We start from the raw sequence: 25,113 nt of genomic DNA, 5'->3' as shown, positions 1-25,113 counted from the left end.
GCCGCCCGGAGAAGCGAGTCTGCGCCCTGCGTCAAGGCTTGCTCAGCTCGCGGGTCGTGATTGGCAGGGACGCGTGCGCGTGCGTGTGAGCGAGGGCCGGACGCGGCGTGGGACGCGGCGTGGGGAGGGCGTGGGCGCTAGGAGGCCGGGTGGGAGGGCGCAGCGGCCGCCGGTTCTGGACTGCGCGGGGCGTGGAGGCCTAGTCCGGAGCGCGCCGGCTGCGGCCCCTGCCATTGTGACGGCGTCGTCCCCGCCCCGGATCTCCCAGGTGCGGAGCCTCCGGGTGCTGATCGCAGGTACGCACGAAAGGGCCGGTTTCGTGCTCGCTTCTCCGAGACGTTGTACCCCTGTTTGTTAACCTCGTCGTTCTGGGCCGGCGGTCGTTTCACCGGCAAGTGGTTTTTTTTCTCTGACTTTCGCCCCCCCGGCCTGGGTGTACCCTGGTGCCCAGGAGTTCCCGCCGTCGCGTTAGTGGGACAGGACCCTAGTACTGGAATGTGCCGGGAGGTGGTGCGGAATTTGAACCGCTTGTTCTCAGCGATGCAGAATAACGTTCTCATATTCCGGTTTACCTTTTCTTTCCCAATTGGGACTAGATGTTTAAAAATTTGAGTATGCCCTTTCCAGCGGCTGCTGAACGTGATTATGCTCATTTTTGTTAGCGTAGGAACAGGGAATGTCTTATATTCCATCGTGGTCGTACTGGCTTTAAAAAGTACGTATATGTACTACCGGCTTTAACTGGCGGATGTTATAGAAGTTATATGCTGCAAACATTGAAGTAGGTCTACTTTAAATAAACTTGGTGGCCACAAGGGGCGGATCGTTTTCTATTTCTTCGTCTAGTCTAAAAATACTCATTTAAAAAAAATTTTCACTTAATGAAATTACTTTGACATTATTTTCCTCAAAATTTATCAGTTAGTGTTATCAATATTTCCAGTGTTTTAAGATTGAGTGGGTTTGTGTGTACTCTTTAAAAGAAACAAACTGCATCTCCAGCTCCTAGCTTCCTGATCTTCATTTGCTTGTTATTTATTTTTATATCAAGTAGATTAACTGGAGGTGTGTTTGTGTTTAACCCATTTTTGTTTTTCATAGACAGCTCATAATATGTTTTTATTTTCCCTTGACACTGGAGTAGTTAAACCAATCAACTTTGTACGTTAACATCTAGAATAAATGCCAGAAGAGAAGGTTGACATCAAAATTACATGGGTCCTATCGAAAGTATATGAAGAAGGTGAAGAATTTAAATTATACCTACACTGCACATACAGAATATATTGTTAAAGAAAAAAAAGGAAATAGAAGGGAAGATGGGTTATCATCCAATATGCTAGCTAAAAAGCCTCTTTCATGTTAGAGATGTTGGCAAGTTAACCACCTGGGAAATACACAACCCTTTCCTGCCCTTTTTTAAACCACCTCAACATTACACTAATTTTTCTCTATGACCTGACTAATCTCCTCTCGTTTCAATTAAAATTGTCCCTTGGAGTTCCCGTCATGGCTCAGTGGTAACAAACCCAACTAATATCCATGAGGATGTGGGTTTCATCTCTGGCCTCGATCAATGGGTTAAGGATCCAGTGTTGCTGTGAGCTGCGGTGTAGATCGCAGATGTAGCTCGGATCCTCTGTTGCTGTGGCATAGGCTCTGACAGCTGTACCTCCGATTTGACCCCTAGCCTGGGAACTTCATATGCTGCAGGCGAGGTCCTGAAAAAGCAAAAAAAAAAAAAAAAAAAAGCCCATCACGGACTTCCAGTTGTGGCTCAGCAAGTTGAGAACCCGATATAGTATCCAGGAGGATGTGGGTTTGATACTTGGCTTCAATCAGTGGGTTAAGGATCCATTTCTGCAAGCTGCAGCATAGGTGACAGATGCAGCTGATTCCCCTGTTGCCATGGTTGTGGTGTAGGCCAGCAGCCCGTAGCTCTGATTCAAACCCTAGCCTGGAAACTTTCATATGCTGCACATAGGGCCCTAAAGAAAAAAAAAATTGTCCTTTCTTGCCAAGCCTCCTGGACACTGCATTGCACACATTCCTGCCCTTTCTTGAAAATTGTTCATTTGTTCTTTTCGTTCCTTTTCTCAGCACGTGGCTCTTAGCATGTGCCAGTCTCAGGGCAGGTTTTGAGAAATATCGTAAATGAAGTCTGCTTATCAGTATTTTATGTAAACATGTCAAAATTCTGTTTTGAGCACAGTGGTAGCATCAGGGTGATAGTGGCCTCATAGAATGAGTTTGGGAGTATTCTTTTCTCTGCAATTTTTTGGAGTAGTTTCAGAAGGATAGGTACTAACTCTTCTATAAATGTTTTCTAGAATTCGCCTATGAAACCATCTGGTCTTGGACTTTTGTTTTTTTGGAAGTTTTTTAATCACAGTTTCAATTTCAGTATTTGTGATTGGTCCTTTCATCTTTCTTTTTCTTTCTGGTTCAGTCTTTGAAGATTCTAAGATGCTAAGAATTTGTCCATTACTTCTAGGTTGTCCATTTATTGGCATATAGTTGCTTGTGGTGGTCTGTTATGATCTTTTGTATTTCTGTGATATCTGTCGTAACTTCTCCTTTTTCATTTCTGATTTTATTGATTTGAGCCCTCTTTTTTTCTTGATGTGTCTGCTAACGGCAACGCCGGATCGTTAACCCACTGAGCAAGGGCAGGGACCGAACCCGCAACCTCATGGTTCCTAGTCGGATTCGTTAACCACTGCGCCACGACGGGAACTCCAGTTTTCTTGATCTTTACAAAGAACCAGCTTTTTGTTTCACTGATCTTTTTGTTTGTTTTCTTTGTTTCTATTTCATTTATTTTTGCTCTTTGTGATTTCTTTCCTTCTACTCACTTTGGGTTTTGCTTGTTCTTTGTTCTCTAGTTGTTTTATCTTACTTATTTATTTCCTATTCCAGACTAGAAGTCAGATCTGAGCTGCAATAGTGACCTACGCTGCAGCACCACATCCTTTAACCCACTGTGCCTGGCTAGAGATCAAACTTGTGTCCTAGTGCTGCAAAGACACTGCCAATCCCATTGTGCCACAGTGGGAACTCCTTTCCAGTTGCTTTAGGTATAAAGTTAGTTTGAGATTTTTCTAGTTTCCTGAAGTAGGCTTGTATTACCATAAACTTCCCTCTTAGAACTGCTTTTGCAGCATCCCAGGGGCTTTGTTTTTTTTTAATTTTTTTTGTCTTTTTGTCTTTTCTAGGGCTGCACCTGCAGCATATGGAAGTTCCCAGGCTAGGGTCTAATCGGAGCTGTAGCTGCCAGTCTATGCCAGAGCCACAGCAACGCCAGATCCAAGCTGCATCTGCGACCTACACCACAGCTCAGGGCAACATCAGATCCTTAACCCACTGAAATGAGGCCAGGAATTGAACCTGCAACCTCATGGTTGCTAGTCGGATTTGTTAACCACTGAGCCACGATGGGAACTCCCCATTCCAGAGGCTTTGGATCATTGTGTCTTCATTGTCATTTGTCTAGGTTTTATTGTTTTTATTTTTGCTTTTTCGCCTTTTAAGGGTGCACCCATGGCATATGGAGGTTCCTGGGCTAGGGGTTGAATTGGAGCTGTAGCTTCTAGCCTACACCATGCAGGATCCAAGGCACTTCTGCGACCTACACCACAGCTCACAGCAGTGCCAGATTGTTTAGGCTTTTTTGTTGTTGTTGTTGTTGTCTTTTTTGCCATTTCTTGGGCCGCTCCCGCAGCACATAGAGGTTCCCGGGCTAGGGGTCTAATTGGAGCTGTAGCCACTGGCCTGCGCCAGAGCCACAGCAACGTGGATCTGAGCTGCGTCTGCAACCTACACCACAGCTCACGGCAACACCGGATCCTTAACCCACTGATCAAGGCCAGGGATTGAACCCGCAACCTCGTGGTTCCTAGTTGGATTCGTTAGCCATTGCGCCACAACAGGAACTTCTGTTTAGGCATTTTTTGATTTCTTCAGTGATCCATTGGTTGTTTAGTAGCATATTGTTAAAGTGTCTGTGTTTTTGTGTTTTTTTGGAGTTTTTTTCTTGTTGTTGATGTCTAGTCTTGTGGTCAGAACAAATACTTCCTATGATTTCAGTTTTCTTAAATTTACTGAGGCTTGATTCGTGGCCCGGAATGTGATCTGTCCTAGAGAATATTCTGTGTGTGCTTGAGAAGAATGTGTGTTTTTTGCTGCTTTCAGATGGCATGTTCTATGATTATCTATTAAGCTTATCTGATCTAATGCATCATTCAAGGTTAGTGTTTCCTTGTTGATTTTCTGTCTGGATGATTTCTTAATTGCTGTGAGTGGGGTGTTAAAGTTCCCCACTATTATTCTGTTATTGTCACTTGCTGCTCTTATGGCTATTAGCAGTTGCCTATGAGTGATCCTGTGGTGGTGCATATGTATTTACAATTGTTATATCTTCTTTTTGAGTTGACCCTTTGATCATCAAGTAATGTTCTTTGTCTCTGGTAACATTTTTTTCTTTTTATAATGATTTTTACTTTTTTCCATCATAGCTGGTTTAAAAAACATGGAACACTTCACTAATTTGCATGTCATCCTTGTGCAGGGGCCATGGCAATCTTCTCTGTATCATTCCAATTTTAGTATGTGTGCTGCCAAAGTGGGCACTCTTATAACATTCTTTATCTTAAAGTCCATTTTGTCTAATGTGAGCATTGCTACTCCAGCTTTCCTTTTATTTCTGTTTGCATGGGGTATCTTTTTCTTCCATCCTCTCACTTTCAGTTTGTATATGTCCCTGGAATTGAAGTGGGTCTCTTTTAGACAGCATATATATGGATCTTGTTTTTTGTATCCATTCAGCCAGTCTTTGTCTTTTGGTTGGAGTATTTAGTGCATTTACATTTAAGATAATTATTGATATGTATGTTCTTATTGCCATTTTGTTAATTGTTGGTCTTCTTTTCTTCCCTCTTGTTCTTTCTTTCTTTCTTTCTTTTTCTTTTTCTTTTTTTTTTTCCTTTTAGGGCTGCACCTGTGGCATATGGAAGTTCCCAGGCTAGGGGTTGAATCAGAGCTGCGGCCTATACCAGATCTGAGCTGTGTCTGCAGCCTACACCACAGTTTATGGCAATGCCAGATCCTTAACCCATTGAGCGGGGCCAGGGATCGGCCAGGGATCAAATCCGCATCCTCACGTATACTAGTTGGGTTCATTACTGCTGAGCCACAATGGGAATTCCTTGTGATTTGATGACTATCTTTAGTGTTATGATTGAATTGCTTTTTCTTATTTGTGCATCTCTTGTAGGCTTTGGTTTGTGGTTACTATGAGGTTTTGATGTAGAAGTCTATATATATACAGGATTGTTTTAAGTTGCTGGTCTCTTAATTGGAAATGCATCTCTAGTATCCTACATTTGCTTTTTGTGTCTTTAAATATGTCTTTGCTATCTCTGCTGGCCCCAGACTTCTCACTTTGTGGCTGCTGGGCCCATTGGCCTGATCATTCCTTCTCCTTCGCAGATCCCAAATACCAGTGAACTTATGCAGAATCTGAAGATTCCATATGCTATTTATGTGGCCCTAAAAATAAAAGGCATTCCATTGTGGCTCAGCAGGTTGAGAACCCTACACAGTAGCTATGAAAGTGTGGGTTTGATCTCTGATCTCTGGCCTTGCTTAGTGCATTAAGGATCCAGTGTTGTTGCAAGCTGAGTTGTAGGTTGCAGCTGCTGCTTTGATTTGACCCCTAGCCCAGGAACTTCCATATGCCACAGTACGGCTGTTTAAAAAAAAAAAAAAAAAAAAAAGAGGATGTCCCATCATGGCTCAGTGGTTAACAAACCTGACTAGTATCCATGAGGATCTGCGTTCGATCCCTGGCCTTGCTCAGTGGGTTAAGGATCTGTCATTGCCATGAGCTGTGGCATAGGTCACGGACACAGCTCCGTTCCCACATTGCTGTGGCTGTGGTGTAGGGCAGCAGCTGTAGCTCTGATTGGACCCCTAGCCTGGGACCTTCCATATGCTGCGGGTGCAGCCCTAGAAAGACAAAAGACAAAAAAAAAAAAAAAAAAAAAAAAAAAAGAAAGAAAGAAAAAGAAAAGAATTACCTACTCCAGATCTCAGTGTGAGGGCAGTTGAAGTGGCCTGCTCATTTAAGAAGAGGCTTCTGTTCCCAGAGTTCCCGTCGTGGCTCAGTGGTTAACGAATCCGACTAGGAACCATGAGGTTGGGGATTTGATTCCTGGCCTTGCTCAGTGGGTTGAGGATCCGGTGTTGCCATGAGCTGTGGTGTAGGTCGCAGATGCGGCTTGGATCCTGCGTTGCTGTGGCTCTGGTGTAGGCCGGTGGCTACAGCTCCAATTAGACCCCTAGCCTGGGAACTACATGCCGTGGGAGTGGCCCTAGAAAAAGGCAAAAAGACAAAAAAAAAAAAAAAAAAAAAAGAAAAAAGAGGCTTCTGTTTCCATTGTGATTCAGCAGAAAGAACCCAACTAGTATCCATGAGGATGCAGGTTCCATTCCTGGCCTTGCTCAGTGGGTTGGGGATCCATTGTTGCCATGAGCTATGGTGTAGGTTGCAACTCTGATCCTGCATTGCTCTGGCTGTAGTGTAGGCCGGCAGCTGCAGCTCCAGTTTGACCTCTAGCTTGGGAACCTCCATATGCCATGGGTGGGACCCTTAAAAAAAAAAAAGAGGCTTCTCCTACTTCTAGTGGCAGGTGGGTGGTGATCCGGAGCAGTGCCTCAGCTAACCTAGGTACGTGCCTAGCAAGAGGTTAAAGGTGGGGCTGCTGCTTCAGCTTCCAGAATTAGGTTTCCTCACGTTATAGGCAAGTGTTGGAGGAGTATATGTGGGTTATTAGCCATTGTTACATTGAAGGAGAGAATTACCTCTCTCAGCCAGTGTATGAACACGTAGCATCTTTCCTGTCAGTCTTCAAGCTAGTATCAATAGGTTTTTTTCTCCTCTAGTTTGCTTCCTAGATGTTAATTTTTCTTTTTCTTTTCTTTCTTTTCTTTTTTTTAGGGCCGCACCCTTGGCGTTTGGAAGTTCCCAGGCTAGGGGCCAAATCATACCTGCAGCTGCCGGCCTATGCTACACATAGCCATAGCCACTCCAGATCCAAGCCGCATCTGCAACCTACACCACAGCTGATGGCAACAGCAGATCTTTAACCCACTGAGCTAGGGCAGGGAACCCGTGTCCTCATTATACTAGTCGAGCCACAACAGGAACTCTTGCTTCCTAGACGTTGATATATGCCAGTTTACTTCTGTTCCTACAGTTTGTTTTGCTCTCCATGTTATCTTTGGTTCATCTGTATGCTTTAATGGGTTCATCTGATAATACCACTGGTTAGCTGTATTGGATTTTACTGTTGCCTAGTGGGTTTTATAGGAATTACATCACGGCATTGTTGACATGAAGGACTCTATCCTTCTGCCTGCCTTGCCTGCATCTCACAGTGGAAGAGTATAGTCACTCTCAAATCTGGGACAAAAGGATCCATCCCCCCTTGTCAAGAGGTTGTCCTGTTGGGGAACACAGCTGTGTCACTTGAGCAGATACAGCAGAGAGGGAATGTGGAAGGAGATGACACAGCCAGCTAACCCTCCCCTTGACATGGGTCCTCCTCCATCTCTTTTCTGGCTCATTGAGTTCAAAACCCACCCTATCCTCTTTCTAGTCCCTACCCCCAACACCTTATCATCCGTTAATATCATCTCGTCCTTAGGAGTCATCTTTAATCCTTAACCTGTCTTCACCTCCATAGGACATACCAACCTTTCCAAAACCTGCCTGCTCCCCACTGCTACCCTCCACAGCCCTAATTTGCGATCCTGGCTTCTGGACTGTGCTGTGCCTCCTGCCTGGTTTCCTTGCAGCTGTTGTATCTTCCTGCATCAGACAACCACCCCCAATGCAGACAAATCCATTAACATTCCACAGCCCGTAAGCAAGAGTCCATATTTCTTTCTTTCTTTTTTTTTTTTTTTTGTTTTTGCCTTTTCTAGGGCTGCTACCTGTGGCATATGGAGGTTCCCAGGCTAGGGGTCTAATCAGAGCTGTAGCCACTGGCCTACGCAAGAGCCACAGCAACAGGGGATCCGAGCCTTGTCTGCAACCTACACCACAGCTCACGGCAATGCTGGATCCTGAATCCACTGATCAAGGCCAGGGATTGAACCCACAACCTCATAGTTCCTAGTCGGATTCCTTAACCATTGAGCCATGACAGGAACTCCCAAGAGTCCATGTTTCTGAGGATGGTGATTTTGGTCTCAGCCCAGCCTGTTTCTGGTTGCTCTCTGCCCTGCAGTCACCAGCCATACTGAGCTTCTGACTCCCACGGCACTGTCTTTGTTCACACAGTTCCTCACCCTTGTTTATCTGCCTGGACTCAGCCCTGCAATTGTGCAGGGTGCCATCTTCAGTGTTCCACCAGCTGCTTGAGGGAAGCATCAGCACTTAGGTGTTTTTTTTTTTTTTTTTTGTCTTTTGTCTTCTGTCTTTTTAGGGCCCCACCCACGGCACATGGAGGTTCCCAGGCTAGGGGTCCAATTGGAGCTGTTGCTGCCAGCCTGTGCCACAGCCACAGCAATGCCAGATCCAAGCCACATCTTTGACCTACACCACAGCTCACAGCAGCGCCAGATCTCCAACCCACTGAGCAAGGCCAGGGATTGAACCCACAATGTCATAGTTCCCAGTCAGATCCGTTTCTGCTGTACCACAACAGGAACTCCAGCGCTTAGGTTTTTATCTACTGTGCTTAAAACAGAGCCAGGATCAGAGTAAGTGATCAGGAACTGTGTAGTAAAATGATAGAAGATCCAAATTTAAATCGTCAAGGTAGTTTACCAGCTTACCTGCTATTTCCTTAAAATAAATGAAAATAGCAACTGTAGAGAAGCAACCGTGAAGTAGTGTTGCCAGTTGCATAAAAAGATCCGTTATGTATGTACTGACTAATGATCTGATTACCCCCCAAAAATGGTAAAAAGTGAGAATTAAATAGGTTATCTAACTGCTTAGATTAGTTGTTCTCAACCTTGGCTGCATATCAAAACCACTGAGAGAGCTATTTAGAAAAAAAAAATTTTTTTTAAGCTTGATCCCCTCTTTAGAAAATTAAATCAGAATCTCTCAGTGGGGGAGGAGGACTTGGGACCCAGGTGTAAATAATTTGTCAATATACGGGGCACTTCGATGTGTAGTCAGGCTAAAAACTACCAGCTTAAAGTTTTGAGTGAGTTAACTGAAAGTGGATGTTAAGGGAAATTAGGGTGATGTGAGATTAATTGCAAACTGTTTGTGTTTTAAATCATTAAATAGGAGCATCATTGGGATGAACCTTAGATATCCATTTAAACTGGAGGCAGTATTATAGTTTGAGGTTTCCTTTTTTCTTTTTCTTTTTGGTCTTTGGTCCTTTTAGGGCTGCACGCATGGCATATGGAGATTCCCAGGCTAGGGGTCTAATTGGAGCTACAGCTGCTGGCCTATGCCACAGCCACAGCAATGCCAGATCCGAGCCACGTCTGTGACCTACACCACAGCTCACGGCAATGCCGGATGCTTAACCCACTGAGCGAGGCCAGGGATCAAACCCACAACCTCAAGGTTCCTAGTCAGATTCGTTTCCCCCCCCTTTTTTCCTGTTTTGTCTGTTTTTTCGTTTTTAAAAATTTGATTGAAGTATAGTTGTTTTACAATGTTGTGTTAATTTTTGCTGTAGGGTTCGTTTGTTTTAGAGTAAGATCTGATTAAAACTGTATTAGTGACCAGAACTTTCCTGCTTCCGTAGGCAGCCTGTTCTGCTGCCAAATGTCATTGATTAATAGTGTTTGATATGTTGATTTGTGATTGACTTCTTGGCAAGTCCACACATTTTTCCTAATCCTGCCCTCTGGAATGATTCAGAATAAATGTCATCTCTGTTGCATGATATAAGTGCGTAAAACCATTCTCTTGCTTCCCTTAAGACATTTCTTCTGCTGGCATAACATCCCTGGCTGTTTCAGCCTTTACATACCAGACATTGAAAAGTGAGCTCAGCACTCAGCCCTGAAACAGCCCCTGGCTTGTCATGGGCACTTGGTGCACATCTGATGCAGGGAAGTGAAAACAGAGGAGCCTCGTGTGTTTGTTCCACCTTTCCATCCCAGACACTATGGATCCTGACTCCCTCCTCTGATAACGTCCACATGGGACAGGTGTCCACTTTTGTATTTTTTTTTTTTTTCTATTTTCTTTGCTTTTTAGGGCCGAACCTGTGGAATATGGAAGTTCCCAGGCTAGGGGTCAGATCGAACTGCTGGCCTACACCACAGCCACTGCAACATGGGATCTGAGCTGCCACAGCTTGCAGCAACGCCAGATCCTTTAACTCACTGAGTGAGGCCAGGGATCAAACCTGTGTCCTTGTAGAAACTAGTTGGGTTCTTAACCCTCTGAGCCACAGCGGGAACACCTACTTCTATATCTTAATACCCACTTCTAGTATGTTCCACTAAAGTTTATAAGTAGACTTTTCTCAAGTTTTGTGGCCCTAAAAAGACCAAAAAAAAAAAAAAATTCTTAAAAAAAAAAGTGAAACTTGCATTTTTTAGAGAGATGGCGCTCATCGGAGTGAGAAAGACCTGAGGCAGAGAAACCAAGCCTGGAGCAGGCCATGGCAGCAGGAATCTAGAGAAAGAGAGAGACTGGAAAAACTTGTAGGAGGGGTTCACAGGCTGCAGTAACTGATTGGAGGTCAGAAGCACAGAGTCTACCAAGATGCTTGCATTGCCTGGTCCTTGGATGTCATTTATTTTTTAAACAAACAAATAATCCTTACCATGTGTCAGGCACGGTTTTACATGTTTTACAAGTAGTGACTCATTTAATTCTCATAATAACCCTGTGGGTAGGCAGTATTTTGTCCCCATAGTATAGATGAAAAGACTGAGATATTGAGATGTTAAGAAACCACCCAGTGAGTAATGGAGCAGGGATCTGAACCCAGGCAGCCTGGCCACGGAATCCATGCTGTTAACCACAGTAGAGGTTAGGGAAGGAGGTGGGGGGTAGAGGGCAGAGTGATCTGTTCATTCTTGCCTGGCACTTAGCCTGTCATGAGCTGAGCAATGGGACAGACTGTGGGGGTGACACCAGAAGATGTGTCCTGTGTCCTGGAAGATGAGGGGGGAGGGGTCATTGAAATGGAGACTGGGAAAGACTGAGGAAGGAACAAAGGGAAACCTTTGTTAAGCTAATTATAATTTTAAAGACAATTTTAAAGTTTTATTGAGGTATAGTTGATTTGCAACGTTGTGATGTTGTAATTTCTGCCATACAACAGAGTGATTCAGTTACACATATACAAACAGCCATTCTTTTTCTGCTTCTTACCCCAAATAGATTATCATTTCCTATGCTAAATAGTGGGTCCCTGTTGACCAATCATTCCGTATACCACAGTGTGCGTATGCCAGTTCCAACCCCTCAGTCCGTCCCTCCTCACCAGCCTGTCCCCTTTGGGAGCCATAAATTTGTTTTCAAAGCCTGTGAGTCTGTTTCTGTTCTGCAAATAAGTTCGTCTGTACTATTTTTTAGACTCCACACATGTGTGATAACATATGATGTTGGTCTTTCACTGTCTGATGACTTCACTTAGTATGATAATCTCTAGGTCCATCCAGGTTGCTGCAGTGGCAATATTTCATTCTTTTTTATGGCCAAGTAATATTCTATTTTATATATGTACCACATCTTTTTGTCTTTTCTGTCCTTTTAGGCCCATACCCACGGCATATGGAGGTTTTTTTTGCATGTGGTACGTGGAAGTTGCAGGGCCAGGGTTGGAATACATGACAGCTGTGACCCAAACCACAGCAGTGACAATGACAGATCCTTAACCCTCTGAGCCACCAGGGAACTCTGAGAGTTACTGCTTTGATGTTTCAGAGTTTCTTTTTGGGGTGATGAAAAAGTTTTGGAATTAGTGATGGTGGCTTGCACAACATTGTGAATCTGCTTAATGCCCCTAAACTGTACACTTAACAATGATTAAAATGGCAAATTTTGTTATATTTATTTTGGCACAACTTTAAAGTTTGCTTTTAGTATACCAAAAAACCTTGGTGTATACACTTGGAGTGGATGAATTGTATGGTATGTGAGACATCTCAAATATAGCTATTTAAAAAAAGAACAGGAGTTCCCGTCGTGGCGCAGTGGTTAACGAATCTGACTAGGAACCATGAGGTTGCGGGTTTGATCCCTGCCCTTTCTCAGTGGGTTAAGGATCCGGCGTTGCCGTGAGCTGTGGTGTAGGTTGCAGACGCGGCTCGGATCCCGAGTTGCTGTGGCTCTGGCACAGGCCGGTGGCTACAGCTCCGATTCAACCCCTAGCCTGGGAACCTCCATATGCCGCGGGAGCGGCCCAAGAAATAGCAACAACAACAACAACAACAACAAAAAAAGACAAAAAGACCAAAAAAAAAAAAAACAAAGGAAAAATAAAGAGATGGTCAGATATTCAAAAGCAGAAAGAATTTATTTATTTATTTATTTTGCTCTTTTGTCCTTTTTCTGTCTTTCCTAGGGCCGCACCTGTGGCATACGGAGGGTCCCAGGCTAGGGGTCTAATCTGAGCTATAGCCTCCGGCCTATGCCACAGCCACAGCAACGCCAGATCTGAGCCGCATCTGCGACCCACACCACAGTTCACGGCAGCACCAGATCCTTAACCCACTGTGTGAGGCCAGGGATCGAACCCACAACCTCATGGTTCCTAGTCAGATTCATTAACCACTGAGCCATGAGGGGAACTCCTAAAAGTATTTTTAAAAGAAGATGATTTGTTGTAGTATTAGAATCATTTAATTCCAGATGGAATTTAGCATGGAACTCCAGAGATTAAGGGAGTCGGGGGAGGCAGTCTTCAGAGCTCTTTTCTTCCTGCTCCTTGGGATTCAGGCACCGTGGGTGTATTTCTGGAAGAATCTGCAGTCCTCTGTGTGTGGGGTGTGTACACACTGGTCTGAGGGAATCTGGGCTCCTAATAACAAGCTCCCAGTTACAGCACTTCCCTTCATGTCTCTTCCTTTTCCACAGCTTCACCTGCCTGGGATCTGCTGTTACTCAGGAGAGCATCATCAAGAGCCAGGAGGGCATGGAGGCTGCGGTGTTAACTGCCTGGCCCCATGTAAGTTGGGCTGCCTTCATTCTGTGTTGTTTTCCAACTGAGAATCCCATTTTGATTAAGGGTTTTTAAGGGGTCTTAGACACTTCCTGTAGCAGACAAGCACCATTTTGTTGCTTTATTTGTACTTTTACTCCCTTTGCTGTCAGAGAAACGAAAGTTGAGTAGAAACGTGTGTGATGCCGAGGACTCCGATGAGATGCTCCTTCATCTGCAATAAGGTGCTGAACCCATGGCAAGCTTTTCCCTTAGGGATTATGAGAGAACTGGGGTTCTCTGGGCCCTGCTGGTCTTGGGGTATGACATCTGTGTTAGTTCTTCCCTGGGGGGCTGCCTGTTTGGGGGAGCTTGGGGACAAGTTAGGTGATTATCCAGGAGTAACTGACCAACAGAAACAGTGACTGGGAGTGTGCACGGAGACGGATGGCTGGGGGCGGTGGGTCCTCTGGGGATGAAGCGTCTGGGTTGGGGACCCTCCCTCAGCCTCTTTCAGCTTCACCCCTAGAGAATCCCACATACTTTATTTCTATGTATATTGAAAAACCCACTTGAAATCAGCTTTTGCTTTGGGTTGCCCTACGTATTTTGAAGGATACTAGTCCATTGTATTTACCCAGATATTTACTCTTTTTCTTGCTTATCGATCATTCCTGAAATTTAAAGTTTCTCTCTTGTATCATTGCCCTTTTTCCTGAAGAATTACCTCTAGCATACTTTTATTTATTTATTTATTTTTTCTTTTTTTCTTTTTTGTCTTTTCTAGGGCTGTACTCACGGCATAGGGAGGTTCCCAGGCTAGGGGTCTAATCGGGGCTGTAGCTGCCAGCCTACTCCACAGCCACAGCAATGCGGGATGCGAGCCGCATCTGTGACCTACGCCACAGCTCATGGCAATGCCAGCTCCTTAACCCACTGAGCAAGGCCATGGATTTAACCTGCAGCCTCACAGTTCCTAGTCAGATTCATTAACCACTGAGCCACAACAGAAACTCCACCTTTAGCATACTTTTAGAGCAAATCTGCTGATTACAAAGTCTGTTAGTTTAACTTTACTTGGCAATGTGTTTTTTCATTAATGAAAGATATTTTCACCCCATATTGAAAGTCTGGCACAACAGTTCTTCTTCTTCTTTTTTTTTTTTTTTTTGTCCTTTTAGGGCTGCATCCACGGCATATGGAAGTTCCCAGGGTAGGGGTTGAATCAGAGCTGCAGCTGCCGCCCTATGCCACACACAGCCACAGCAACGCTGGATTCAAGCCATGTCTGTGACCTACACCACAGCTCACGGCAACACCAGATCCTTAATCCATTGAGCGAGGCCAGGGATTGAACCTGCATCCTCATGGATACTGGTCAAATTTGTTTCCACTGAGCCACAACAGGAACTCTGACAGTTCTTTCCTTTCAAGCATTGACTGCCACCCCCCCCAGCCCCCCACTGTCCCCTGTCTTTTGACTTTCAAGATCTTTGATGGAAACCCTCAGTCATTCAGATGGCTTTTTTCTAAATGTAGGTGTAATCTACAGTTTTTTTGACATGGCTAATAAAGGCCTTGATTCAGTATTATTTTGCTACTGGCTTAGCAGGTTAAGGACCCGATATTCTCTCTGTGAATATGCAAGTTCGATCCCTGGCTTCACTCAGTGGGTTAAGGATCTAGTGTTACAGTGAGCTGTGGTGTAGGTGGCAGATGCGGCTCAGGTCTGGTGTTGCTATGGCTGTGGTATAGGCCAGTGGCTGCAGCTCCAATTTGATCCCAGGCCCAGGAGCTTCCATATGCAGCAGGTGCAGTTCTAGAAAGAAAATAAATATATAATCTCTTACCCATTTTTTAATGCCTCCTAATTTTTAGGAAAAATGTTTTGGTAAATTATTTTAGGCCATAAAATGTGGCTACCTGGGTCTCTTAAGCATTAAGCTGTCCTCGAATTCAAACTGTTTTTCTGTTCTTTCCCTCCTTGAAGTAGGTTCTTTATTTCACACAGTGTAAGTGTAGATTAACTTCTTTTTTTTCTTTTTGTCCTTCTAGGGCCTCACCTGAGGCACATGGAGGTTCCCAGACTAGGGGTCTAATCGGAGCTATAGCTGCCAGCCTCCACCAGAGCCACAGCAACGCAGGATCCAAGCCGAGTCTGCAACCTACACCACAGCTCACAACAACGCCAGATCCTTAGCCCATTGAGTGAGGCCAGGGATCGAACCCACATCCTCATGGATGCTAGTCTGGTTCATTTGTTAACTTGTTAACTGCTGAGCCATGACAGGATCTCCTGTAGATTAACTTCCTTTTTTTCTTTTCTTTTGTTTTCTTTTTTGGCTTCCCCACGGTGTATAGGAGTTCCCAGGCCAGGGATCAGATCCGAATTGCAGTTGCTCCCTAGGCTGCAGCTGCAGCAATGCTGAATCCCAAACCCCACTGTGCCAGGCTGGGGATTGAACCTGTATCCCAGCACTCCCAAGACGCTGCCAGTCCTGTTGTGCTACAGTGGGAGTTCCTGATTTTCCAGGCTTTAGCTGTTTACAACATAACTGGTTTAAACCAAAGTGCTTCTGACAGTTTCTACACCTAAAGCATAACATGGAACAGGTTTCTAGACAGTAGGTACTTAATGCCCTTCCTTTTAGGACTTGACCAGAACTCAACATACATACTGCTCATTCCTAGAGTCAGTTCTGGTCCATGCTCTTTTCTGCCTGATCTGTCAATATTCAGGAAATGGAGGGCAAAGATACATATCTGGCTCAATGTAAACTTATTTTGTGTTGTAGACACTGGTGACCTTCAAGGACGTATTGGTGAACTTCTCCAGGGAGGAGTGGAAGCTGCTGGACACTGCCCAGCAGGTCATGTACAAAGATGTGATGCTGGAGAACTACAGAAACCTGGTGTCCTTGGGTAAGACTGACCTCTGTCTCAGGGATTTGGGTTCCTCATTGATGAGAAGGTACAGAGATCTGAGCTGTACATTAAGAGTGTGAGCTTGGGGTCTGGGACCTAATTTCTCTGAGGCTTAGAACAGGATTTTCTTATTCCACTTGCTTTTATGGGGAAAAAAAAAAGTTGTTTTGATTTTTTTTGAATTTCTAAGAGTGTATGTTTTGCTGCCTCTGTAGCCCTCCTCGTCTACTCTTCAGTGCCTCCAGGACTGTTGAAAGGGTCAGGGGTTGGGGTTGAACCTGGGACACTTCTGTGTGTCCAGCCCAGAGCCCCCAACCCACACCCAGGCCTCTGTTTTTCCCTGTGAACAGGGCTTCAGCTTCCCAAGCCAGATGTCATCCTCCGGTTGGAGAAAGGGGAGGACCTATGGCCAGTGGAGAGAGGGATTCGCCAGGAGCCCTGCCCAGGTGAGGACCAGACCACCTGCTCAGGCAGGTGACCCAGTGAGAGTGGTCACCAGTTCTCTGTGTGTCTAAGACAGGAACTGTGTTTACTCTCCTTCTCTTTTCCCCTCGCTTGTTTGCTGTCTACAGCCTTGTTGCACTTCCATTTGCAGTCATTAAAATTACCTTTCTGGGAGTTCCCCTTGTGGCTTTTCAGTAACAAACCCAACTGGCATCCATGAGGATGAAGGTGCAATCCCTGGCCTCGCTCAGTGGGTTAAGGATCTGGCGTTGCTGTGAGCTATGGTGTAGGTCTCAGATGTGGCTCGGATCTGGCATGGCTGTGGCTGTGGCTGTGGCTGGCAGCAACAGCTCTGATCAGACCCCTAGCCTGGGAACTTCCATATGCCACAGGTACGGCCCTAAAAAGACAAAAAAGGGAAAAAAATTTTCTTTCTGTTGATGCTGCTTCCTGATTGTTACCCCTAACTCCAGCACCTGCTTTCTCTTATTTTCCATAGAATTATTTCACTCATCTTGGGCTGTCTTGTCCCTGTCTTCCTGTCCTGTGCCCTTTCCTGTGGCCCCTGTTCTACAGCCCCTGTAAGCTCTTCTGGGGCCCCCCATCACCTGCCCCTGCCTGGGGTTGTCTCCTGCTAGTTAGAAAATTGCTGCAGGGGACTCACCAGTTCCTGTGCTTAACTCCCCTTCCTTTCCAGAATTGCTAGAAACGCCTTTTTTCTCACTATAGTCCAGCTCTTTTATTTTGTTTTCTTTTCAATGTATTCCTCTTCACTTTTGTCTTAAACACCTCTAAAATGCAGCTATCGTGTAGATTTGTAGGAATCCACTAGCATCATTTCTTTTTCCCAGCTTCCCTGAGCAGAGAAGAGCCGTCCTCTGGGCTAAGAGATGGAAGGCAGTCCTTCACCTTTGTCCTTTTCCTCTCTAAGGTGTCATTCGCCGGCTTCTGTTTCTAAGCTCAGTCCTCTGATGTCTTTCTCTTAGCCCACCTGTCTGGGTGTTGCTGCCTCACGTGGGCAGAGCAGCCAGGGAGCCTACCAGTGGACCCCCGCCCCTGGTGGCTCTAGGACACACAGCTGCCAGGTCCAGTGCAGTCTGGGTGAGTTGTAATTGTCCACAGTGTCAGGTGCTCCCCTGCATCTCAGGCTTGAGTGTGATGTAAATAAAGTCTGTCACAGCACGCTTATCCTGGAAGTTTCGACTCTATCCATTTCCTATGACACCTTTTTTTTTTTGGCCGTGCCTATGGCTTGAGAAAGCTCCTGGGCCAGGGATCAAACCTGTACCGCAGCAGCAAACTGCAGTAACAACACTGGATCCTTAACCTGCTGAGCCACACAGGAACTCGCTGTGAAACCTGATGCATTAAGTACAGGTTCCTTCTTTTTCTGAGTTTTCACTTTGTCTCCTTTGTTTGTTTGTTTGTTACAGTGCCGCATCTGCTACATATGGAAGTTCCCAGGCTAGGGGTCGAATCAGAGCTACACCTGCCAGCCTACACCACAGCCACAGCAACTCAGGATCTGACTGGTGTGAGGTGACGCCTCATTGTAGTTTTGATTGGTGTTTCTCTAATAATTAGTTTTGTTGAGCATTTTTTCATGTACCTGCTGGCCATCCGTATGTCTTCTTTGGCGAAATGTCTTTTTAGATCTTTTGCCCATTTTTCAACTGGGTTATTTGTTTTTTTATTGTTGAGTTGTATGAGTTGTTTGTGTATTTCAGAGGTTAAGCCCTTGTTGGTTGCATTATTTGTAACTGTTTTCTCCCTATTTTATGTTACATGTATTGTGTCTTTTGTTTGTTTTTCCTTTTTGGCTACCCTGTGGCATATGGAGTTCTCAGGCCAGAGATCAGATCCAAGCCACTATTGCAACCTAAGTCACAGCTGTGGCAACACCAGATCCTTAACCCACTGTGCTGGGCTGGGGATCAAACCTGTGTCCTAGTGCTCCCAAGACACCATTGATCCCGTTCTGCCACAGTGGGAACTCTTATATGTATTGTTTTGAGCACAATTTTAAAAAAATAAATAAATCAGGGTGGGGGAGAAACTAGTGACTAAGAAATTTGTGAGTGAAAATTAGGACTGGTTGTAGGGGTTGGTTGTACAAAGAAGGTGGTGAGGAGCGTGGTGCAGCGTTTTTTACCAGGTGTATTAGTTTCCCATGGCTGCCAAAAACAGTTCCACAAACAGAGTGGCTTAAGTTCACAAATGTATTTTCTCACAGTTCTGGAGGTCAGAAGTCTGGAATCAGGTGTGGGAAGGCTGTGTGCCCTCTGAAGCCTCTAGGGGAGGCTCCTTCCTGCCTCGTCCAACTCTGGTGCCCTGGGTACCCTTTGGTTTGTACATGTATCCCTTCAACCATCCTGCATCTTCCCACGGCCATCTTCCCTGTGTGCCATCTCTGTGTCTCCTCTCCTTGTAAGGACACCAGTCAGGGTCCTCCCTACCCCCATACAGATTTATCTTGACTAATTACATCTGCCATGATCCTGGTTCCAAATAAGCCCATAGCCTGTGATGCTGGGGGTTAGACATCAGGGGATGTGGTTCACCCCCTCACCTTGTAAGGTATCGAATTGCCCTATATTTGTAGGGGAGGTAATGTTGGGTAAATAGTGGGGCTTTTTCTAGATTTCACAACCAAACATTTTAGCTGAAAGGCATTGAGAAACAAACTTAGGCTCTGAACCCAGGGAAGTAATTTGCAGTAATGTGCATGTTAAGCAGAAGGGCGAACAGTCCAGGAGAGTGTGAGTTAGGGCCCAGGTTCTGGGTTAGTGTCCTCTGTTGGTCCTATTAGTTTTTTTTTTTTTTTTGGTCTTTTTGTCTTTTCTTGTTGTTGTTGTTGCTATTTCTTGGGCCGCTCCCGCGGCATATGGAGGTTCCCAGGCTAGGGGTTGAATCGGAGCTGTAGCCACCGGCCTACACCAGAGCCACAGCAACGCAGGATCCGAGCCACGTCTGCAACCTACACCACAGCTCATGGCAACGCCGGATCGTTAACCCACTGAGCAAGGGCAGGGACCGAACCCGCAACCTCATGGTTCCTAGTCGGATTCGTTAACCACTGTGCCACGACGGGAACTCCAGTTTAATTAAATCTTGTTGTCTCAAAACAAAGAAACCAAAGTTAGAAGACGGAATGATGAAACAGCAAGTCTTATAAATGGTGTTGCTTTGACCACACGTGCATCAGATGTTGATGAGCTCCCACCTTCATGACACTTGGGATAAACTTATTGGTCCTTGGGTGACAGATTAGCAAAATGATTTTTTTTTCTTTTTATGGCCATATCTGTGGATTATGGAAGTTCCCGGTCCAGGAATTGAATCAGAGCTGCAGCTGAAGCCTACAACACAGCCACAGCAACACTGGATCCAAGGCACATCTGTGACCTGTGCTGTGCAATGCTAGATCCTTAACCCACTGAGTGAGACCCAGGATCAGTCTGCATCCTCAGAGAGGTAGTGTCTGGTCCTTAATCCACTGAGCCACAACAGGAAGTCCACAAAATGATTTCTTGAGAAGTGTAGCAACTTGTCTAAATTCACCACAAGTAGGAGTTACCATTCTGGCTCAGCAGGTTAAGAACCCGACCTAGTGTCCCTGAGGATGTGGGTTCAATCCCTGGCCTCCCTCAGTTAAGGATCCAGCGTTGCTGCAAGCTGCAGTATAGGTCACAGAAGCAGCTCGGATCTGGTGTTGCTGTGGCTATGGTGTAGGCTGGCAGCTGCAGCTCCGATTCAACCCCTAGCTTGGGAACTTTATATGCCACAAGTGCAGCCCTAAAAAGACAAAAGAAAAAAAAAAAAAGGTCAGGAGTTCCACTGTGGCCCAGCAGAAACAAATCAGACTAGTATCCTTGAAGACACAGGTTCGATCCCTGGCCTCGCTCAGTGGGTTCAAGGATCCAGTGTTGCCACGAGCTGCGGTGTAGGTTACAAATGCAGCTCAGATCCCATGTTGCTGTGGCTGTGGTGTAGTCTGGCAGCTACAGCTTTGATTGGACCCCTAACCTGGGAACTTCCATATATCACAAGTGCAGCCCTAAAAAGCAAAAAAGAAAGAAAGAAAATTCACCACAAGTAGTGGTAAACCTTAGGTTAGATTAGAACCTGTGACTTCTGGGCTGTTGCTCTCCCAGCCCATCATGTGGCTTTTCTGAGAGGTTCACTATGTCAGTCACCTGTAATTCTTCTGCACTGCTTTGGTGATACAGATGAGAGGCATTGCCTGACATATGGCTGAATTCATGGTTTAAGAATGTTAAATTGGTTGTAGTGTGAGGAATCCATGTCAGGGCGGGGCCTGGCAGCAAGTAGACATGTTAATTTCTTATGTTATTAGTAGTCAGATTAGACAATAGGAGCACAGCCCTTTCTGTGGGTCTTCTTAATTACCACCCCAGCACTGAATATTCTGATTGCACATTTCCTAGCCAGTCCTTTGGCTTCTCTTATTACTCTTTGCTCCTTTTATGTGCATATTTTTCCCAGTGCATTTCCTGTTTAAGGCTCTTCCTTCCCCTTCTCATTCTCTGTCAAGTTTACAAAACTATATTTAAAAGCAACTCTACATGATTTACATACTTTTTTCTACATACATCCTACTATTCTGGCCTTCATACTTCTTTTAGTTATGCAAAGCTTTTTCCTTTCTTTCAGATTTGGATACTGCGGTAGAAATTAAATCAATTTCCAGTCAGAGTGTTTCTAAAGATAAACAGTTTTGTGACATTAAAGTGGAAAGAAAGGCAAAGAATGATCTCTGGTATTTGTCATTGGAAGAAGTCTGGACATGTGAAAGTCAGTTGGACAGGTCCCAGGACAGCCAGGAGAGACATCTGAGGCAAGTGGCATTCACCCAGAAGAAAACACTTCCTCAGGAGAGAGTCTGTGAAAATGGGAAATCTGGGGGAAACTGTCTTCTTCCCGCCCAGCTAGTACTTCAAGGGTATTTCCGTAAACATGACTCACATCCTAAAAGTTTAAAACACGATTTAGTTTTCAGTGGTCATCAGGAAGGTTATGCAAGCAACAGCAATGACTGTGATCAGACCTTCTGTCAAAACATTCATCTTATTCAATTTGCAAGAACTCAAGCAGGAGGTAAATCATACCAATGCACTGATAACAACTCTCTTCCTCATGGTACATCCCTTGGTATATCGAAGGGTACACATCGAGAGAAACCCTATGAATGTAAGGAGTGTGGAAAATTCTTCAGCTGGCGCTCTAATCTTACCAGGCACCGGCTTATTCATACTGGAGAAAAACCCTATGATTGTAAAGAATGTGGAAAATCTTTCAGCCGAAGTTCTCACCTTGTTGGACATCAAAAGACTCATACTGGTGAGGAACCCTATGAATGTAAAGAATGTGGAAAATCCTTCAGCTGGTTCTCTCACCTTGTCACTCATCAGAGAACTCATACAGGAGACAAACTCTACACATGCAACCAGTGTGGGAAGTCTTTTGTTCACAGCTCTAGGCTTATTAGGCACCAGAGAACTCATACTGGAGAGAAACCATATGAATGTCCTGAATGTGGGAAATCTTTCAGACAGAGCACACATCTCATTCTGCATCAGAGAACTCATGGTAGAGTGAGGCCCTATGCATGCACTGAATGTGGGAAGTCTTATAGCCAGAGATCTCACCTTGTTGTGCATCATAGAACTCACACTGGGCTGAAACCCTTCGAGTGTAAAGATTGTGGAAAATGCTTTAGTCGAAGCTCTCACCTTTTCTCACATCAGAGAACCCATACTGGGGAGAAACCATATGAATGCCATGATTGTGGGAAATCCTTCAGCCAGAGTTCTGCACTCATTGTGCACCAGAGAATTCATACTGGAGAGAAACCATACGAATGTTGTCAGTGTGGGAAAGCCTTCATTAGAAAGAATGACCTTATTAAGCACCAGAGGGTTCATGTTGGAGAAGAGACATATAAATGTAATCATTGTGGGATTATCTTCAGCCAGAGCTCTCCATTTATAGTACATCAGATAGCTCACACTGGAGAGCAATTCCTAACATGTAATCAGTGTGGGACAGCCCTTGTTAACAGCCCTAACCTTATTAGGTACCAGACAAATCATATTAGAGAAAATGCATATTAATGTAATGGAAAATTCTTTACCAACAGCAATAACTGTATTTTATCTTGGAGAATTCCTTCTGCAGAGAAGCTGCTTTCAGTCTTGTTACAACCCTTTTGTGCACTAGAGAACTGGTTCCAGAGGGGTAAAAACCACACACATTTCATTTTAGTACATCAGATTATTTTTTTCCAAGTAATTGGCCTGGGAGCATTCTTTCGTTTTGTGTTGTTTTTTAGGGCTGCACCCGTGGCATATGGAAATTCTCAGGCTAGCAGTCAAATCAGAGCTGCACCTGCTGGCCTGTGCCACAGCCACAGCAACCCATGATCCTTAACCCACTGAGCAAGGCCAGGGATCGAACTCTAATCCTGGATACTAGTCGGGTTCGTTCCCAGTGAGCCACAATGGGAACTCCTTGATCTGGGAGCATTCTTGAGCAAGCCTTAAATGCTAAAATCTAAGAAGACACCATTAAGTTGGTAAGCTGTTGAGAAATAATCCATTTTTGTTTCCTTAAAAGAGAGTACTACCTCAAAAAGACAAATAAGCGAGAGTTATTGCTGAGGAGAATAATAGTTGATATAGTTAACAAAAGATAGAAAATAATATTCCAGTGAATTAATATCCCACTTTTTTACTTGATTGTCTTTTTCTCTCTCTTAGGACACTTTGTGGTGTTCAGTCTGTTTTATGTGTCTCATATAAACTACATTTTTCCTAGCAGCAGGGAAAAATCTCATAGGCAGAGAAGGAAGAACATGTTTACTACCGATAATACCCATTTTAAATATATTTGCATGTGGGCAACAATTAAAAATGTATCTACAGATAAATGAACAGGATTGATTTGCTGGATAATGGAATTATGAGTGAGTGTTATAGTCTGTTTGGTGGTGTCACTGTAATTGTTACTTGAACACATTTTTATATATTAAAAAAGGATATCTAGTTTTTCTATTCTACCATCAAGGAAGGTTGGAAATTTCCTGCTCTCAAACTTTCCCATTAATTCTAAGTTGTCTGTGGGTCACAGAGTTGTGCTCCTGGGAGCTCAAACACAGTGAGTCTCTGGATGTTGGAACCTTTGGTGTTTGGAGACCCCCCAGAAAGCAGGAGCAGGTACCTGGGCAATACTTAGAGCAAGTATGCTCATAAAATAAACACGGCACTGCCCAAAGCCACCCTCCTTCACAGTGGTCTTTCATCTTGATAAAGAGAACTTAGTGGTTAAGAGTACAGGTTTGAACTAGTCTCCCCAAGTTGAAATCCCACCTCTTCACTTGCTGGGTGAACTTGGGCTTGCTTCCTAGCTTCTCTGTGCTTAACTTAGAGATGTCCTCCTCTGTAAATTAGGGATAATATTACTTACCTCGTGGAATTGTGGTGAGTGGTAAATGAGTAAACATATAAACAGCTTAGAATAGTGCCTGGTGTATGTTAAGTGCTTTATTATATTAGCTGTGATGATACTGTTATTGCCCCACCCTGTTGTCTGTCATTTAATTTAAACCTGCTTGACTGCTACTAAGAACTGAGTTCTCACTTCCTTCAATTAGACATGTCTTCCATTTTACCTACATCAGAACTTACCAACCCTAGAAAACCACTGGCCCATAGTAGGTGTGTGGATTCATTTCTGAGGACAGGTAAACAGCTTCTCATGTTGTGTGCAGAAGTATTCTCTTTGCACAATGGTTTTCCCTTCAGGGAAGAGGAAGTTAATCTTCAGATTCTCTAGTAAATCCATGACCCAAAAAATTTGGTAAGAGAGTCTGTTTTAATTCTGTTTCATTCTGTAAATGGATCTTGTGTGTGAAAAGACTGGCTTTTTTTGCCATTTTCTAGCAAATTATATGCATATTTACATATACTAGATGCTCAATGATTGTTGAATGATAAATGTCGTTGAGACCTTCAGTCTCTCCCAGGTTAAATCTGAAACACTGCTTAGACTCTGGAACCTGAGACCTACAGAAGCACGAGGCCCTGCCCCTCTTCCTGGTGCAGGTAAAGTGAACTGAGTGGGCCCTACCTCGCACTTTGAGCCCCTCCTCGCACCTCAGTTACAGCTGCCATGCTTGTTGCTTACACACCACTGGTGTGTACCTTATCCCAAACAGAAATGGTCATTACAAGCAGTGGTTCTGTATGGGAGCAAAGGAGTAGCCCCGTAGCTGGGCCTCTTAGGATTTCTGATAACCCATGGCTCAATTTTCCTCAACTGTGTAGTGGGGATACTGCTGGGAACTAACACTGAGGGTGGTCGGGTGGATTAACTAAGATAACTTGTAAAGTACTTAAAACAGTGCCTGGCAAGTACTGTTTGTGTTAGCTAATAATAATAATATTACTGTTATTAATGTATGTCTGTGGATGATCACTGAAATGTTACTTCTAACAGTGCAAAATTTGCAGTATAAAAATGTGTAATAGCAAAACGGTTATTTATGGACATTAAAGTTATGCAAACAGAAAGTTTGGGAACATGAAAA

General features: G+C 44.5%; 1 protein-coding gene and 1 non-coding gene across 6 annotated transcripts; one reads left to right on the top strand and one right to left on the bottom strand.

The window, feature by feature from the left end:
* Positions 1-123: 123 nt before the first annotated feature.
* Positions 124-25,113, top strand: ZNF10 (zinc finger protein 10). Of its 5 annotated transcripts, none has more exons than XM_084993391.1 (6): positions 124-296; positions 13,073-13,163; positions 13,310-13,381; positions 15,932-16,058; positions 16,412-16,507; positions 21,180-25,113. In XM_084993391.1, exons 3-6 carry the CDS (start codon positions 13,340-13,342, stop codon positions 22,637-22,639), a joined length of 1,725 nt encoding a protein of 574 aa, XP_084849517.1. In that variant the 5' UTR covers positions 124-296; positions 13,073-13,163; positions 13,310-13,339; the 3' UTR covers positions 22,640-25,113. The 5 variants fall into 5 exon arrangements, with proteins under 5 accessions (XP_084849517.1, XP_084849518.1, XP_020928549.1 ...); XM_084993392.1 differs by having other exon boundaries at positions 124-391; XM_021072890.2 differs by lacking the exon at positions 13,310-13,381.
* Positions 4,523-4,629, bottom strand: LOC146396516 (U6 spliceosomal RNA). Its single transcript, XR_014828621.1, has one exon. It is a non-coding gene; the product is annotated as a U6 spliceosomal RNA (small nuclear RNA).

This window comes from Sus scrofa, chromosome 14 (genome assembly GCF_054392235.1).
Source record: "Sus scrofa isolate SSC_HxYL_T2T_F1_AM1 chromosome 14, Sscrofa_HxYL_maternal_Yorkshire_Landrace_v2.0, whole genome shotgun sequence".
Lineage (NCBI taxonomy): Eukaryota > Metazoa > Chordata > Mammalia > Artiodactyla > Suidae > Sus > Sus scrofa.
This window is presented reverse-complemented; position numbering and strand designations above follow the sequence as displayed.

Bases quoted from the DNA above. Each gene is read 5' to 3' on its own strand.
- ZNF10 (XM_084993391.1), top strand. From the start codon at position 13,340: ATGCCGAGGACTCCGATGAGATGCTCCTTCATCTGCAATAAG. The intron at 13,382-15,931 runs GTGCTGAACCCA...TTTGTGTTGTAG, and splicing joins GCTCCTTCATCTGCAATAAG to ACACTGGTGACCTTCAAGGA. The intron at 16,508-21,179 runs GTGAGGACCAGA...CCTTTCTTTCAG, and splicing joins TCGCCAGGAGCCCTGCCCAG to ATTTGGATACTGCGGTAGAA.